The sequence below is a fragment of the Stegastes partitus genome, unplaced genomic scaffold (assembly GCF_000690725.1).
Source record: "Stegastes partitus isolate 25-593 unplaced genomic scaffold, Stegastes_partitus-1.0.2 Scaffold57, whole genome shotgun sequence".
In the NCBI taxonomy this organism is placed as follows: Eukaryota; Metazoa; Chordata; class Actinopteri; family Pomacentridae; genus Stegastes; species Stegastes partitus.
Window position 1 is genome coordinate 644539 of NW_007577788.1, and position 17707 is coordinate 662245.

At 38.1% G+C, this 17707-nt stretch overlaps 1 protein-coding gene across 8 annotated transcripts in view; it reads right to left on the reverse strand.

Moving 5' to 3' along the window:
* Positions 1-17707, reverse strand: part of dlg1b (discs large MAGUK scaffold protein 1b) — a 209178-nt gene that overhangs the window by 15535 nt on the left and 175936 nt on the right. For all 8 annotated transcript variants that reach the window (XM_008275706.1, XM_008275705.1, XM_008275704.1 and 5 more), the window contains 8 exons: positions 16866-17035; positions 14962-15098; positions 13882-14026; positions 7708-7837; positions 4966-5122; positions 3937-4039; positions 3281-3395; positions 1130-1306 (listed from right to left, as the gene is read on the reverse strand). In XM_008275706.1, the coding sequence (XP_008273928.1) occupies positions 1130-1306; positions 3281-3395; positions 3937-4039; positions 4966-5122; positions 7708-7837; positions 13882-14026; positions 14962-15098; positions 16866-17035 (1134 nt within the window). The remainder of the gene's footprint in view (positions 1-1129; positions 1307-3280; positions 3396-3936; positions 4040-4965; positions 5123-7707; positions 7838-13881; positions 14027-14961; positions 15099-16865; positions 17036-17707) is intronic.

Here is a 17707-nt window from a genome sequence, read left to right on the forward strand (position 1 = left end):
TATGTGTGTGTTCTTTTAAAAAGATCACTGCGTAACAAGATTCTTTTTGCTCAGGTGACTCTTGCTAGTCAGCACCAAAACTATTTGTTGAGTAAACTAAGAAATAATATATTGCTAATCCTCTGAAATCCAAAACCTAATATATTTAAAGATTTTTATTTTTTTTTAAATCACCAAAACTCCAGAAACTGCTGAGGATTGTTTTTCAACTTTCCGAATGTCTGCTGCCGTGTTGCTCCATCAAAATATAAAACTAAATCTACGCTTATAATTGTGATATTTTATCAAAATCACTTAATTCTACATGCCATTTCCTCAAAAAAAAAAAAAAAAAATCTACACTAGATTGTGTAAAAAATTCTCATTCAGAGACTCCAGTGATTTTCTCTCTACTCTGCTCATCAGCTGTAGAAAGATGTTTGACCATGCTGAATGTATCATCCAACAACTTTGACCTCTGTTGACTGTTTTCCATACTCTCAGCCTAAAATTGCCCAAATTGATTCAAAATTTGTTCAAAGTAACAAAAAATAACTGAAGAATTTGCCAGAGTAACTCTAAACTGTCCAAAATTACTTCAAAGTAGTATAAACTGACATTTTCTTTACGTCATTACGGACAATTTGAGACACTTTAGACAAAGTTTAGTTCAGTATTGGGTTTCTGCATATCAATTCTCGAAAGCTGTTCCACCATGCTGAATGTATCTTCCGAGAACTTGTTCCTCTGTTCACTCTTTTGGAGACATGCTAGATTTATTCTATTGATCCAGTATGTTTGCTTTTCCTCTATGCTCTGTGGAGACACTGCCTGCAGTTCAACTGAAAACACTTAGCTTTTTACAGAATCTAATGCAAACACTTTATCTTTAGAGAGCTTTTAATTGAGCCATGCAGAATAAAGTGATTTGATGAAATATTATGATTTTAAGCTATAATTTGGTTTATTTTTGGAAGTAATGGAACATTACACATGCTTAGTTCAAGGGTTGCTGTTTTTACAGTTTCTGGCTGATAAATGGAGTCGCTTTGGTGATTGTAAAGGATAACTTTCAAAACTTGAATGAACATGTAATTGGACTGAACTTTTGCTGCATCTGTTTGGGTCACGAACTCTGCATTTGACTGACCGTCTCTTGCTGGGGATGACCCCGACCTCCTCTACCTCGCCCTGAGCCGTCAGCTGCCTGGCCTGCCACCACTCGTCATCGGAGGCATTCACCACATGGAGGATGTCTCCGAACTTGAAGTTGAGGCCCTGACTGGGCAGACCGGAGTCTCTGGTCTTATCGTAGTCGAACAGAGCTCTAAAACCCACATGACAAATAAATAGATTTAAATAGACATACACAAACTTTTTCCTCATATCTAACAGAGCACTGCAACACAAAAGAAGGATTTAATGAATTAAAAAAATGTACACAAACTTCGTATCACACTGAGATCAAAAATTTTCAACCAATACTGTTTTCTCACTCTGAAGAAAAACAAGGTAGTCAGTAAAATTTACTGAATGAATCTTTAACAAAATGACCTACAGTAATTTTACTAAATAGACAAGTTGAATAATTAAAATCATTCAAAAACTGATTATGAGATACACTTTGTAGTCCAAATATATGCAGCTCAGTAAAACCATTTTCAAAATTATTTGTAATGAATATTTAATTTCACCTTCACAAGAATATCTTACCAGTACAGGCATCCCCATTTTTTTGTAGTTGTTTTTAGGAAAAAAAAAACAAACAACAACAATAACAACAAAAGCAAAAATTTTAATCAGCTAATCAAGCACTTTGCTTGAGAGAAAAATATTTTAACAAAATAACTGAAATTAATTTAACTCAATACTAAGTTTGATTATTTAAATAACTTACATTCTTCACCGGACACATGCAGCTCTGCAGTTTGATTCATTTCTAATGAATTTCTGATATTTTTTGTAAATTTTAGTGTCTCTTTAGAACAATAAAAAAAGAAAAATAAAAAATCATTCAATCATAACCATGAATTATTTAAATTAAATAGCATATTTTAAATTCAGCAAATCAAAAGGAATGATCCCATTGCATTAAACATTTTAAAAAATATAATGACTTAACTTAACATCTTATTTATTTAGAATTAATTCAGCATGATTATACAGTACATTTATTTATTCCTGCTGCATTCTGCATGTTAGAAAGATTTTTGCAATAAATTTAATTAACTTTTGGCATTTTGGATTATTTAATTAACTTTCATAATTTAAAATATTTTTAATGTCTCTGTCACACAAAAAACTTTTTTAGATTTGTATTTAGTGTTTCTATTTAACCAGTAAAAGTCAGCAAAGTTTGATTTAATATATTTTTTTCCCAAAGACAATTCTAATAACTTTTTTTTTTTTTTTTTATATTTTTTTGGGGCTTTTGCCTTTATTTAGAGCAGTAGAGAGAGACAGGAAAGGGGGGAGAAGAATGAGGGAGAGACCTGCAGCAAAGGGTCATGAGCGGGATTAGAACTCACAACCGCTGCGTCGGAGACTGTAGCCCCTGTTCATGGGTCACCCGCTCAACCAGGTGAGCTATACGGGCGCCCCATAACTTTTTTAACTGTAAACTACATTGTATAATTCATCCTACATCCACCCAACCGGTCGAGGCAGATGGCCGTCCCTCCCTGAGCCTGGTTCTGTTGGAGGTTTTTTTTCCCCCTGTGGGGGTTTTCGGTTCCTTCCCACTGTTGTGGACTGCTTGCGGACTGCTGAAGCTTATAGGGAATCCAAATGTTTTGGATTGTTGGGTGTTTCTGTTTCTGCCTTTGTGAAGCGCTATGAGATGACTGTTGTTGTAAATATGCGCTATACAAATAAAATTGAATTGAATTGAATTGAATTGAACATGTACCTCAGTGTCTAACTACTTGTTTAACTATTTTTTTTTCTTTATTTCAATTTATTTAAAAATATTTTTTTAAACCATTGAAAGTCTCATTGAGCTGAAACATCTTTTTCATAAGAGCATCCTGGCCGAGGCAGCTACATACATACTGATTTTAAATAAGGTTTAGACAAAGAATTGAAAGAAACAAAAAACCTGAATGACATAGAAAAATAAACAACAAAAAACAAACAAAAAAAATCAACAAAAAAAAAAAACAGTCCAGTTAATTTTGTTCTTTGCGGTTTTGTTTTTCTTGTTATAAAGTTAAACCTTCTAATCACAGCAGCTTTAAAATAATTTAAAAATAAAGTTAACATAAAATAACAATAAAAATCGAGCGTCTTTCAGTTTTCTTACCTGACATACAGCGACCTTTTCTGACTTGTCCTCAGAGATCCAGAGCCTGAACTGATGCTGCTGTTCATCATTTGCTCCCTCAGATCGTGAATCTTTGCCTCGAACCGACTGTATTCTACAGAAACATTTAACGATTTAACATATATCTATTTATTATTATATTATATATTATAACCTGTAAAAAGTGCAGAATCTGTCTAAAGAAAAACACACAGAAGTTGCGGCTCTGTCCTTTTGTTCCGATGAAACTACCTGGTTGTCTTCTTTTTAAAAATCCTAATGGTTTTTCCCAAATTCTGACTTTTTAAAATTCTGACCCTAAACTTAGACATGACAATTTCTGACTCATTTTTACAGATCAAATGGACTGTTATTACACAAGAGAAACTTTCATAATCAATCAACTGCATCAGTAATTTCGGAACCAAAGTTACAGAACCAAAATATTCTGATTCCAACATTTCATTTCTATTTAGTTTAAGCAGCAGTTTTTAAAGGTCTTTGGCTCAGAAGCTGTTTTGCAGCAGTTTTCAGGTCAATGTGATTGAATCTTTCTGAGTTTGTGTGTATTTTTAAGTTATTTGAGACTTTCGACCTTTAAACACATGTTTTGAGTCTTAATTTTCTAAAACTAGAGAAGCTGCAGGTCTCCTCACCCTCGGGCCTGTAGTGGGCGATGATGGTGACCGTCTGTCCAGCGTTCTTCAGGGCGGCGGCTGCCTGTTCGTGGGTGGCGTTACGGAGGTCAACGCCATTCACCTGAAATAGAAACAGAACGAAGAATCTGTAAGATCAGAACTAACAGAAGCTGCTGCTGTTCTGAGTTGCAGACAGTTAGATTTCTGGTCTGTTAGAGATCGGAGCTCCTCGAATGTTTTACTGTCAGGTGTTCTTTTCCAACATGTTCAATTTTGTCAAGTGTATTAATTTGACTGAACATGTGGGTGATTTTTATCCTTCACAGACATCAAATGTGTGTTTAATTTTCTGAAAGGGTGACGAAGCTTTTGCTGTCAGGACCCCTCGGCTTTGGACCCACGTGCCTGAAGATGACTGATTTACTTATTTATTTACTATTATTATTATTTATAGCCTTGTCGTTTTTGTTTTACACTCTTATTTCTTAGACTTAATTACTTAATTGGATATGGCAGTTTTTGTGATTCTATTGTTTCATCCTGTTATTTACTTTGAAAATCTTTTCCCATGTTTAACTGTATTTTTCCTCTTTTGCCTCTCAGGTCTTTCTCCTTTGGTTCAACCTTTTGCTGTTCAGTGGTCTTGCTGATTTTTCTTCTTTTGATTTTTGTCCTGTTTGTAAAGCACGTTTATATTTTGTTTTTAAAATTGCTATATAGATAAAGTCAATTTTAATATCTAAAATGCTGTAGTAATGTTTTCAGGACAAACTGTTTCTTCAGTTTTCAGAATGTCAATGTTTGGGGATAATGTTATCAGACCAAAGTTTTCCAGAAAAGTTTCTCGCTTTGTTATTACAATCTGTCCTCATATCCTCTGAATATTGACTCTTTGTTGACTTGTAACTCACAGGAACATTACTGGAAATTCCAAAGTTCATTAGAACATTATTTGAACATTAGGATAAAATATTCTGCAGAAGTCCTGGTGTTTGTTTGTGTTTCTGTGTTAATCTATTTGCGTTTGTCTGTTTGTGTTGTACATACAGACACCAGTCGGTCTCCCTTCCTCAGCTCTCCACAGAGGTCAGCTGGTCCTCCAGCGAGGATGAAGGAGATGAAGATGCCCTCTCCGTCCTCGCCGCCCACGATGTTGAAGCCCAGTCCAGTTGCTCCTCTGTGCAGCACCACCTTCCGGGGCTCCCTGTTGGACCACAGCAGCTGTCAGTCATTGTGAAGTCATGTGACCTCACCTAAGAGTCATGTGACCTCACACAGAGGAAGTAAACTGCCACAGTGGCTGCATTTAAACTTTGTCATTTACATAAGAACTAAAAACCTCAAATCAGAAAAGTCCAAACAACTCTGAAGACAAGATAAAATAAGACTTTTTTTTAATCCCATGCAAGTAAATTGACAATGTTACAGTACCAAAGGGAATAGTGCAAAAACGTTGAAAACATCAGTTGAAAAAATAAACAATAAACATAAACAAGTACTGTTGATATTGTGCAGATTCTTTGTTATGTAGAAATCCTAAATTATTGCAGATTCTCTAAATGTGGAAAACAATTGTAGTGCACAGGGTTATAGTTCACAGTGTACAAAGAGTACAAAGAGGAGAAAATACTGATACTGTGCAAATGATGATGATGCCCCTCAACAACAACACAATTAGGGCACTGTGACAACTGCTGCAGTATAAAGACTAAAATTTCACTTTGTCTTGTTTCATACTGCAGAAAAAAAAAACTTAAACTAAGTTTTTACTACTATTATTGCCATTGTTGAGCTTTGTTTTGTTTTTGTTTTAATGATTAATCGATTTGTTATTTCAGCTGCAAGGTGGCTCGGTGGTTAGCACTGTTGCCTCGCAGTTAGGTTGCCGGTTCACGTACCGGTGAGGACACCCGGGATCTTTCTGTGTGGGGTTTGCATGTTCTCCCCGTGTGGCGTGGGTTCTCTAGCTTTCTCCCACAGTCCAAAAACATGTTGAGGTTAATTGGTGATTCTAAATTGTCCATAGGTGTGAATGTAAGTATGCTTGGTTGTCTGTCTCTAAGTGTAGTCCTGTGATAGACTGGTGACCTGTCCAGGGTGTCCACTGCCTTCACCCTAAGTCAGCTGGGATAGACTCCAGCCACCCACGATCCTGGTGAGGATTAAGCGGTGTATAGATAATGGATGGATGGATTTGTTATTTGGTCTATGAAATTTCTGAAAATGTCGATCAGTTTTTCCCAAAAAACAAAGATGACAAATGCGCTGTTTTGTCCAAAACCAAAAGACGAAAGCAGAAAACATTCACATTTAAGAAGCTGGAATCAGAGAATTTAGGAATAAAGTTAAACAAACTGACTATAAAGCAGTTGGTGATTGATTTAATAGTTGACAACTGATCAATTAATTGTTGCAGCAGCAGTTTTCACAGCTGGAGACAGACTTGAAGCAGGCTTGATGAAGCTTGTAACTGCAGGTTTAAACCAGCAGGGGGCAGAACAGCTGTGAATTTAATTTCTTCCAGCTTCTTTCTCACTAGTTTATTTAACTCTCTAAACTAAAGCAGTTTTTGGGTGTTTTATTTTTGTTTCTGTCACCTTTTTTGTCACTGTGGCTCCTTTTTACTACAATATAAAGTCCTGCACCTCTATGGAAACAGAACAACCATGAAGAAGGAGAAAGAACTCACAAATGTATTTTATGCAGTATCACACAGTCAGAATGACAGAAATCATTTAAAAAAAAAAAATAAAAATAAGGAAAGTTTCTTCTAAATATGTATTTTCACAAAAAATGCAAAAGCCTGGAATAAACATGTAAAAAATTTGTTTAATGGTCCAAATAACTGGAACATGTTATTTATACTGGATTTCCATGTTTCCAGCCTCTACAAACCTTAACACTCTACTCAGCAAATAAAGTGTAGAAAGATGTTTTACCACGTTGAACGTATCTTCAACAACTTGCGCCTCTCTTCACTGTTTCTGAGCCATGCTGCCTTTATTTTACTTATCCAGTATCTTTTATTTTCCTTTCTGTTCTGTGGAAACACTGCCTGCAGTTCATCTGAATTTTGCTACACAACTTAGCTGAGATGGAGAATCCGTTGTGCCAAGAAACTCCAAATTTTTAGTTTTACTTTGTACAGAATCTGCTGCAAACTGTTTATTTTTGGTGACTTTTTAAATGAGGCACAATTTTAAACTTCAATTTTGTTATTTAATATATTTAGGAACCATCAGAAAAGTTGAAAATCTGATGACTGATTCTGTTTTCACAGTTTCTGACTGACAAATTGTGTCATTTTGGCAATTTTTGTCAAGCTAACAAGCCTTTTAAACCTCCTAAAGGTTTGTAGGGTTGAGAGCAATAAAATGAATTTTGGGGGTTTTATTTTTGGAGCAAGTTGGTTTGAATTTTTCAACATCATCCTGCATGAATTTTTCAGCATCATCCTGCATGAACAGGATTCCTTTAAGGACAGTCGGAAAGTTAAAAATCTGATGATCGATTCTGCTTTCAGTCCGTAGGTGTGAATGTGAGTGTGCTTGGTTGTCTGTCTCTAAGTGTAGCCCTGTGATAGACTGGTGACCTGTCCAGGGTGTCCCCTGCCTTTGCCCTAAGTCAGCTGGGATAGGCTGGATGTATTCTGTTTTCACTCTTTCTGGCTGACAAATTAGCAATTGTTGTTGTGATTTCTTAAAGCAAACATGCTTTTCAAACAGGTTTTGGGGTTCCGAGGGTTAAACAATAAGCAGATATCTGTAACAGTGGTGTTTCTGTGCTCACCGGGTGACGTCGTCATCTCCCAGCATGCTCTTCGGTGTCGGGGAGTAGCGTCCCGAGGATGCCGGCGGAGGGAGAGGCTGACCCAGGAAGTTGGGGGGGCTGATATGGTTCTCCAGGTGCTGCGAATATGCTGAAAAACAAACACATAGAACATGTGAGATGAATCCAGCCGTAAAACAACAACATATGAACAGCCTCCTCACAGCAGCAGCGACTGGTCGACTTCTAAAGTTTCTCTCCACATGATGCTTTGCCTGCTCACTTGTCCGGCTCCTGTTACCGTCTGATTGGACAAAGCCGAGGGGGTCGAAACCACAACTGGCTCAAACTGTTTATTGGATACATGAGGACACCTGGACAAGTTGCTGCCACTTTTATGGAGAGCTTCTTCACAAAAATGTCTTGTTTCAGGGATCAGAAGTCTTTTTTTAAGCAGTAGTGTGAGTTTACAGTAAACATATTCTACTGATGCAAACTGAATAAAATAAGAAAACACCAAGGAGGGTCTGCTGCTGCTGCAACCCAATTAACAAGCTCAGCTGTAACTAATGATAAAAATCACATATGTATCTTTTAATCTCTAGATCAGGCATTTGATTGATTGCTTGGTGGATAAAATGTCAGAAGAATCTTAAAACACGTTTCTTGCCCGACCAACTGTTCAAAAACCCAGGGGGGTTGAAAAATGTATTAGCCTTCAAATATTTTAAATATTTCAGCTCTATAAACAAAAAATTCTACAATGATAAAACCATCTCTACATTGTTTAACTAAAATCCTATTATTAATACTAAGATATAACAAATAGGCTCAAAAGTCGTCTGAGTAAATCTAATAGATAAAAGAACAGTAATGTAAGTTTTTGGATCATTTAGTGACTTTAATACAAATTATAAATATATCAGTCCAGTCCAGGTGCTTGTTTTGCTACAACAAAGTGATTTTGATACAACAAAGTGCAAACAGCACTGCAAAACCTACGATGGCCTCAGAGTATTCAAGCTCACACAGGTGATTTGCTAAGGTGGGAAATGAATCCCGGAGTGATAATGATAAACTGATTATTTATCAATTAAAGCAATTTATTGAGCAAAAAATGCCCCCAAAAATGACATACTTGGGAGTTCTGTGAAGTGACTTGAGGATTTTTTTCACGTTACAGCATTCTTCCAAAAACTTGCACAACATCTTTAACATTTACTTTGTTCTACAATTTCACATCTATTACAAACTGAAATGTCGATGACAGTCAAAGTCTGTACCAACTCAGTTTACTGAGATTACATAATTAATCTAATCTAGATTTTGACTATCAGGAACCAAAGCTTAGTAGGATCCACAGAGTCACAGCTCATCAGCTGCAGGTAAATTTACATTTATTCTTCTTCTTCATAGTCCATTATTATGAATTATACTTGACTGGATGATCTGCACGACAGATCATTGTATTGTATCTCAGATCACTGTGGTGTCTGAATGAAGCCGTAGTGAAAATTAAAGTGACCAACAGATTTATGAAGCAGCATTGTTTCTTATCTTGTCTAAAAAAGGCTTAACTAACAAAAAATTAAGAATGTGAGAAAACACTTTAGTTCATAATGAGAAAAATCTAGTTTTTTTTGTTTAGTGCATTTAATTATCTGATTAATATCTGCCATTAATTCGGATTTATCCTGAAAATAAAAAACAGTCAAATCACTGATGTACATATCAGATTTAGGGTATTAGGTACTGTAGTGTTTATGTTATATATCACGTAAAGCAAAATAGGTGTCTGCTTTGTAATTTTTAAGAAAACAAAAGAAATGTTTCTACTGTCGGCAGCTAGCTGGAAAGAAAACAACACACAGAGGCAGGATTTAAAGCTCCTGAAATATGAAAATCCAGTTTCATAGACATAGTCAGAGGTTTGACTGACAGAAAAGTGCTTGATGACAAACAGTAGTGGAAGCTAAATCTGATTCTGTTCACTTTATCTGATCCAATCTGTCCAATTGGAGCATATGATAACCGGTGCGGGGAATGATGGGATGGCGCCGTCATCACCACAGTTATTTCCTTGCCGCAATGGAGGCTGAGCGCACTTAACAGAATTATTTCCCATTCGTTACCTCTGGCTGGGATCTTTGCCGTCATTATAAATATTGCAGCCCCCTCCCTTGCTGTGCTGCAGTACTGCTGTGGATGAAGCTTGTGATGCAGCTCGACACTCGCTGATTGGATTTGCTGCTCGTCCTTCACGCGTCTCAGCATCAGCAGAAGAGGACGATGATAACGTGGAGGTTAAACAGGGAGGAGGAAGAGTCGAGGTCTTTAGAAAAAAGGGATCTGAGGTCACTCTGAGACCAGAGTTTGATTTTGTGATAGAAACAGCTCCTAGACGTTAAATCTGCACTCAATTTACATTTACAGCGTTCAGGCTTTTAAATGCACACCACAGGTTCTTTTATCTCAGGTTTGCTTTCTAGTGCAGGAGCTTGCAGACGTAGCACAAACCTGTCCTGACCAGAACAACTGCCTATGTAGAACGTCTTTCGGAGGACAATGCATCAAGTCTGGAATAGGTACTTCTGAGAGGCCCTCAAAAACTGTTGTCCAGGTCTTGTCTGGCACCATATTTTCTCTCCTCTCAATGTCCAGGAGTAGTTTTCTCCTATCTAACACTGTCATCAACAACATAAAGTTAAGCACATAGACTAATCAGGTTCCTTGACATTAGGTCTTGGAAATTACTTCCTGGGACTTTGTTTTTTGTGCATAAGCACCTCACACACGAGAATGCTGTTTCACATTAAAGCAGGGGGACCTTTTTTGAGAGTGTGCATGCTAAAATTTCAAGGAGTTGCATTTGTGAATGATGATCAGTTAGCTGTTTTTCTGTTGCTTTAACCAGCACAGGAAGCTACTGCATTAAGTGGTGGAAAGTATAACTTTAATTTCCTCCGTTGCTCTGTCAGTCTGTTCCTGGATGTGCAAAGCGAGCTTACAGACAGGATGTGCATTTTCTTCAACCAACAGAGAGTTACAGGTCTGACTCAAATAATTATTAATCACAATCATCCTTTTAGCTTTAGCTTCTAACCACTATATGAAAACGATTGACTGCGGCCTTTACATTTTAAAACGCGGCTCACTTATAAAAGGCGTAGCACTGTTTACTCCTCTCATAGAAAACAGCACATGTGGATAAAATCACACAATTCTTTCAGTCTTCTCAATCTAATTTTTGCTCACACAACTTTCTGAGCACACTGCTGCCACCTAGCAGCATCTACTGCAGCCTGCAATGTGAGGAATTTAGGGAACATTGGTAAGTGTGGTGTCTATCGATAAGCAGCTGTGCGGCGTTTTTACTGTGACCAGATAGGAGGTACGACTAGCTGACAATGTTGGTTGCTCCAGTGTGACTAGTGAAAAACTAGAGCCCTGGTGGACCTTTCCAGGGGTAAAAGTTCATCCACTATTTTTAGATGTGTTTCCAGAACAGGGCCAAAAGCTGGTCAAGATTTAGCAAATTAGTCCACTGACGAATTTAAAGCACAACAGTTCAAGATTCCCTCAGAATGCTGTCCTCTGAAGAAATTATCAACTTGCTTCTGTCTATCAGTCATTTCAACTCCCTGACAAACAACCTGTTTGGAGTGGAACTTCATATAGATTCTGTTTTTGTGTGATCAACGACATCTTAATCATTCCAAACCTTTAAGAACAAAGAAGTGCAAGGTCACAATATGAAAGTAAATTACCAAAGACTTTCAGTCAGACTTCAGTTGGTAAAATCCTTTTAGCTCCTGTTAGACATGATAAACTCAACACAACTTCTCCTGCAGACTCATTTTACTGCTGAAGCCCCAAATCTATGGTTTTTGTTCAGCTTTGTTCAACATTCGGCAGACAGGCTTTAAACCAACACCAGTCTGCTTGTGTTTCTTCTGTTTAAGTCTCTTTGCAGCTGCTCTTGGTTGGTTTTAGGCTTTACTGCAGCAAAATCCAACGATTTCTGTCTGCTGCAGATCCATGTGTCAAAAAAGCCATATACTGATTAAACGCACTGGAGGCACGTAAACACACATCTTATCAGATCACATTATTTAGCGTCCATGTAAACATTTAAGGTGGAAACTTTAATAGGAATGCTTTCAGTTAAAACCAACACTTTTCATTAGTTTCTAAAGGCATGCTGCAGTTTAAAACTCCGTATCAGGATGTACTCTCAGCGAGTCAGTGTCATATTCAGGTTCAGGTTCAGGTTCCTCCGTCCTCAGATCATCTCAGGTCTGATTGATACATCCACTGATTGATCACTTCCATCCTCTTCTCCTGGTTCCTCCTGCACTCATCCGTCCAGGATCAGTTTGTCCTTCGGCGTCTCCACATTAAGGCTCATCGAGGGAGTCGTTGGGAACAGATCCAGATTTCGTGCTATGAATGTGTTTGAAAGCCTCGTCTCGACTTTGAGACGTGTTGTTTGATAAATGCCATTGGGACTGCCATCATTACCGCAAAAGACAGACTGCAGTGTTTGCTGGATTCAGAACTGACTTAGGGTCAAACGCAGAAAGTCAATCAGGTCACACGTGAACCAGGAGCTGCTAATCTAGTTTGTGTTATGTTCGAAGATATTCAGAATACATGGTGCGATCGTGGAGTACATCACTGTCACACTTGTGCAACATAAGAGAGCAGTACCTGTTATGAATGAGGCGACCACATGATGTTGCGTTATCAACATCAGGACCTGAGTTACAGATGTTTATGTGATCATTTTTAGTTGTACATTAGTGATTTCTCCATGGAGCTCAAACTGCAGCAGAGAAAAAACATTCAACCTTCATGTGGATGATCATCAGCGGTGACCAGAGGAGGATCTGTAGCTACCACCAGGGGGAGAAACAGCAATTTATACTTGGGATTGTTGGGGCAAATCAAGGCAATTTTTAAACATATCAGTATCAGTGTGACTCTAAGCTTGATCCTTTGTCCACAGCTGCCCTCATAGCTATCCTAAATTTAAAGAATCTTCTTGATAAAAACAGCATTATTGACTCATCTATGACACAAATTAAGCATACTAGACATACGTCCTGTGCTGATATTGCTGATTTAATTCACAGACACACAACATGGGCTGAAACACGATCCTTGTTGATCGCAGTTTAATTTTAGGGATTGACACTATTATCAGCCTGGCAGATTATTGAGGTTGATGTTTGGCACTGCTCCGAATTTGGTGTTGTCACCATAGTCTGTCACGTGTAACAACCAATCACTGAAAGCTAATGTTTACGCAGAAGGACAGACGAGAGCACTTGTAGAGGAGAACAGCTCTGTGGAATTAGGTGATCTGTGTCTGGAAAGTGAGTTTGCAGATACTGCTAAAGTTGTTATAAAAACCACACTCTTCCACAAACATGCTTAGTTTCCTTGTCACACAGAAAACACCCCAATGATTCACTTGGTGTTAACAAGTGGTGCAGCTGGAACTTACTTTGATGATGGTGCTAGGCAAAGACTATCATTAAGACGTTTACTGTGCCTCTTAGCCTGCTATCTGAAGTACTTTTCTAAAGCAAGACTAACAATAACATTTTTCTAACTGACAGACACGTATCTCTAGCAGAGACACAACCTGCACAAACTGAATAAGAAGCACAGCCACAAATCAGGACATTAACTGCTGTCACCGTAACCATGGCTATGCTAACGGCTAGCAGCTAAGTTAGGAGGCAGCCACAGATTACCATAAAACAGTGCCTGAAAATGGTAATTAAGAATGTTTTAAGAGCTGGGCCTTAGTGGTCAATATAAGGGATACACTAGGAAATATTAACAAAATGGAGAAGAAGAACAGCAGACAGAACTGCAGGAGACAAATTGTTATTGATTCCAATCGTTCTCACAGTAAACGGAGGAGAGCATTGTAGTTTCATGTGACGTTCTGACAGAATTAAATAGTTTAGTTATGAATAACAGGTTCCCTGCTGTCACGTGCTATTAACATATAACAACAAACGTATATCAGTTCCAAATATCTCTCAGTGGCCCTTTTTGATCACCAATAATTGATTTTGGCCCCTGGAAAACCACATTGTTTCACAAGAACGAAGGGCAAAACCACAAGACTCTGGTTCCGGTTCTCGTTGTGTTACTGTTTGTGCAGAAGAAGAAACTCACAGTTGGTGAGGTCGGGCGGGGCAAAGCTGTCGTTCATGAAGACACTGTTGGGTTTTGCCACTTTCAAGTAGACCACGTCAGGAGTATTTTTCAAGGCAGTGACGGCGTGTTCGTGACTCACCTCCTCCAGGCAAGCGCTGTTCACCTGAACACAGGAGAGACGACCCATCACGTCAACATGTACCAGCTCAGAGCAAAAACTCTTCATTCAATCAACCTGACTGTACTCAGGATACACAGCATGCACAAAACATCACCAAAAACCACTAACATCTGAGGTGGCAGGGAAACATGCTACATATCTGCCTCACATCTGACCATCAGTCATCATTTACTGATATCCAAGGACAGCTAGTGATATAAAACTGTTTTACTTGATATGTAAATCAAGATGTTTTGAATTTGACAGGGGTGTAGAGTTCATTTGAACACTGGTGAGGTATTTGTTTATGTGAAGGAAAGTTCATACGGCAGGTAACACCTGAAAACATACTGGAATATAATGCAGTGAATCACCCAGGTATTCTGTGCTGCATTCAAATATGTATTCTCCTGTAGATCAACTTTTACCACTTTCAAAAAAGAATTATCCACACTGACTCCACCTCTTTTCATCTGACCAAGTTTAAAAATTTGATTCAGGTCAAACTAAAAAGAAAAAGCTCACACACACACGCACAGGCACATAGAGATTCACATAGAGATAGAAAGTCAGGTTCATGCGGATACCGGCCCGTTAAAATTTGCCTGAATTGGCCCCGATCAGGATCAGGACACCCCAGATTTAAAACAGTTAAATTGTGAGGCTTTTGAAAAGAGTTTTTGATTAAGATTGGGCTGATGAGCTACAGAATTTTCACCCAGCCCTGTAAGTGTTACAGCTTTAAATATCTGTTCTTCTTGATGAATATTAAAAACTTTTAAGTCGTGCTTTAGGAAAAAAAACCTTTAGTGGATAATTATATTTGAAATCAAAAGCTGTTTGAGGACAAAGCTATTTGTTTTGTTTTTAGTCTCTGGAGATCCGTCTGAACGAAACTGAACACGTTGAATAAAAGCTGCTATGTGAGGAGAACTTACAGCCAGCAGTTTGTCTCCGATCTGAAGTCTCCCGTCTTTATGTGCAGCTCCGCCTTCAATGATCTTGGTGACGTAGATGCTGTTGTCGCCCGGGATGTGCTGGTTCCCGACTCCGCCTGCTATACTGAAGCCAAGACCTGCAACACACCAGGACCAGAGTGAAGAGGATCAAACTGCTGTCAGAACAGAGACGTCTACAAAACTGGTGGCAGAAAAAAGTGACAAAAGTATGGCAAAATATGGGCTACAAATTCCAAACAGAAACTCAAAAGCTACAAAACTCTGACTCTGGTATCCAGCTATTATATCTATCTATCCAACATGCTCTTCACAGGAACAAACAGCAGGACTTTAAACTGGCGTTTTTAAAAAGAAACCACCCATACATGCTGCTGCCAATTTAACACTGTGCCGTAAAGCACAGGTAGGGATGTTTCTGTGGAAACCGAGGCTTTATTCCTGATCCGGCCTCCTTGTCTGAATAATCATGAGGCCCGGAGGGATTTCACTAAAGCTCCTTTGAAAGTAGAGACAATCCAGCAACGAGGCAGACACACTTTCATGTCACCTTCACCGACGAGCTGAAACACCAGGACGACTCACAGGTGAAGAGTGAATTAACTCCTAGCAGCAGCACGAGTGAACATCTGGATCTATTAGATGGTGGACGAACGTGTTGGTTCTGTTAAAACACTTGAGCCACTTTGATAAGAAAATGCTTTTATGTTACAAAGAGTCATATTAACCCTTTTGATCCCCAACACCTAAACAGGGTGGGTGTGGTAGTGTGTGTGTGTGCGTGTGTGTATACATATTTTAGAAAGTGTCCTTAAAGTTAATGGTTTTTAGCCGATTCTGTAAAAAGGTAAAAATTCTATGCTCCTCAACAGAAATGTAATGCCGTGACTGACTCAGCTGTGACCAACAGTTACTGCACAACAATTCAGGGAACACTGAACTGCAGGCAGTGTTTCTTCAGAGCAAAAAAGAGATGAGTAGGCAAACAAATTAAAAATATAAATATTAAATTATCTACAGCATCTAAGGCCTCCATCTCCCCCCAGTATTGATAACAACTTTGAAAAATGTTGGATATGCTGATTAAAAGTCTCATTATTTGTAAAAAATACATTAAACAAACTTAAGTGTTTTTTATTCTTTTAAAAAAAAATAAAAAATTATATAATTCTAAATGTGTTATACTGCGATGAGGACATTTCTGAGTTTTCTCTATTCTTCATGGTTGTTTTATTTCCACAGAGGTGCAGGACTTTATATTGCAGTGGAAAATGAGCTCACAGCAAAAAAAAATGCAAAAGGAGCAAAAAAACCCCAAACTGCTCAGAGTTCAGAGGGTTAAACTGCTGTTAAACGGCTGCTCTCTGTTTCCTGACGTAAAGACTAAGTTTTGTGGCGACTATAAAACTCAGTTTACAGCAAGTCACGTTTAATGTTAAATTATTTAACAGAGAACATTTAAACATCAAAAAGCTTTTCAGGTTAAATATTGGTGTTAAGAGCTTATAGTGTTGTTTATGTGGTGACATTATCTGAAAAATTTACATATTTGTGTTTACAACTACAAAATATAGTAAATATAACTTTATCTGATGTAATGCATAATAAGGCAGAAATCCTGCAATGTTTGCAATTATAAAGCTTAAATTACTAATTTAAATACAAGGCTAAGTATCGACAGCAACATTAACAGTTATGAAGATTAACCTTAGAAATGACTAAATGTTACTGTAGTGCGCATTCTGTTAAAAATTTAGTTTCTGTATCATTTTCCACTTCCCGTTAAAGACTTGCTGCGAATGTTTCATGAACTGATCTTGCGGTAAGTTTGGCTTCTGTTCCTGCCAACTGGATATTGAAGCAGCATTCTCTCAGCTCAGTTCTACCTTTGGGTCCTTTCACCAGTTTGATTTCCATCACTTTCTCAGACACGGGTTTCCTCCGGCGGACATACAGTCGCACCAGGGATCCAGCCTCCTTCAGCGCCTCCACGGCCCGACTGTGGGTCACGTCCCGAACGTCCACCTCGTTCACCCGCAGGATGACGTCGTTCACCCTAAAACCAGAACCAGAACCAGTTGGTCAGTGGGCTGTCCTGCAGACAAACTATAGTCAAATGGAACCTCCTCCGGACAGAAAATCACATTAAAATAATATCTATACAATCCAAATGTGCTTTAGTAGTTTCACTTTTCTGTCAGTGTCAGCAGGGAAAAGGAGAAATAATCATGACTGTTGTTTTTTAAATGTAGGTTTATTGGTCACAGTTATACATGGTATAACGCGCAGTGAAATACGTTGTGCTCCTGTTCCACACCTAAACAATAACAATAAGATAAATAGGAATAAGGAAAAAAACACACAAGAAATTAAAAAATATATATGAATACACACGTATATACACTACCGTTCAAAAGTTTGGGGTCACTCAAACAATTTTGTGTTTTCCATGAAAAGTCACACTTATTCACCACCATACGTTGTGAAATGAATAGAAAATAGAGTCAAGACATTGACAAGGTTAGAAATAATGATTTGTATTTGAAATAAAAAATTTTTTTACATCAAACTTTGCTTTCGTCAAAGAATCCTCCATTTGCAGCAATTACAGCATTGCAGACCTTTGGCATTCTAGCTGTTAATTTGTTGAGGTAATCTGGAGAAATTGCACCCCACGCTTCTAGAAGCAGCTCCCACAAGTTGGATTGGTTGGATGGGCACTTCTTGC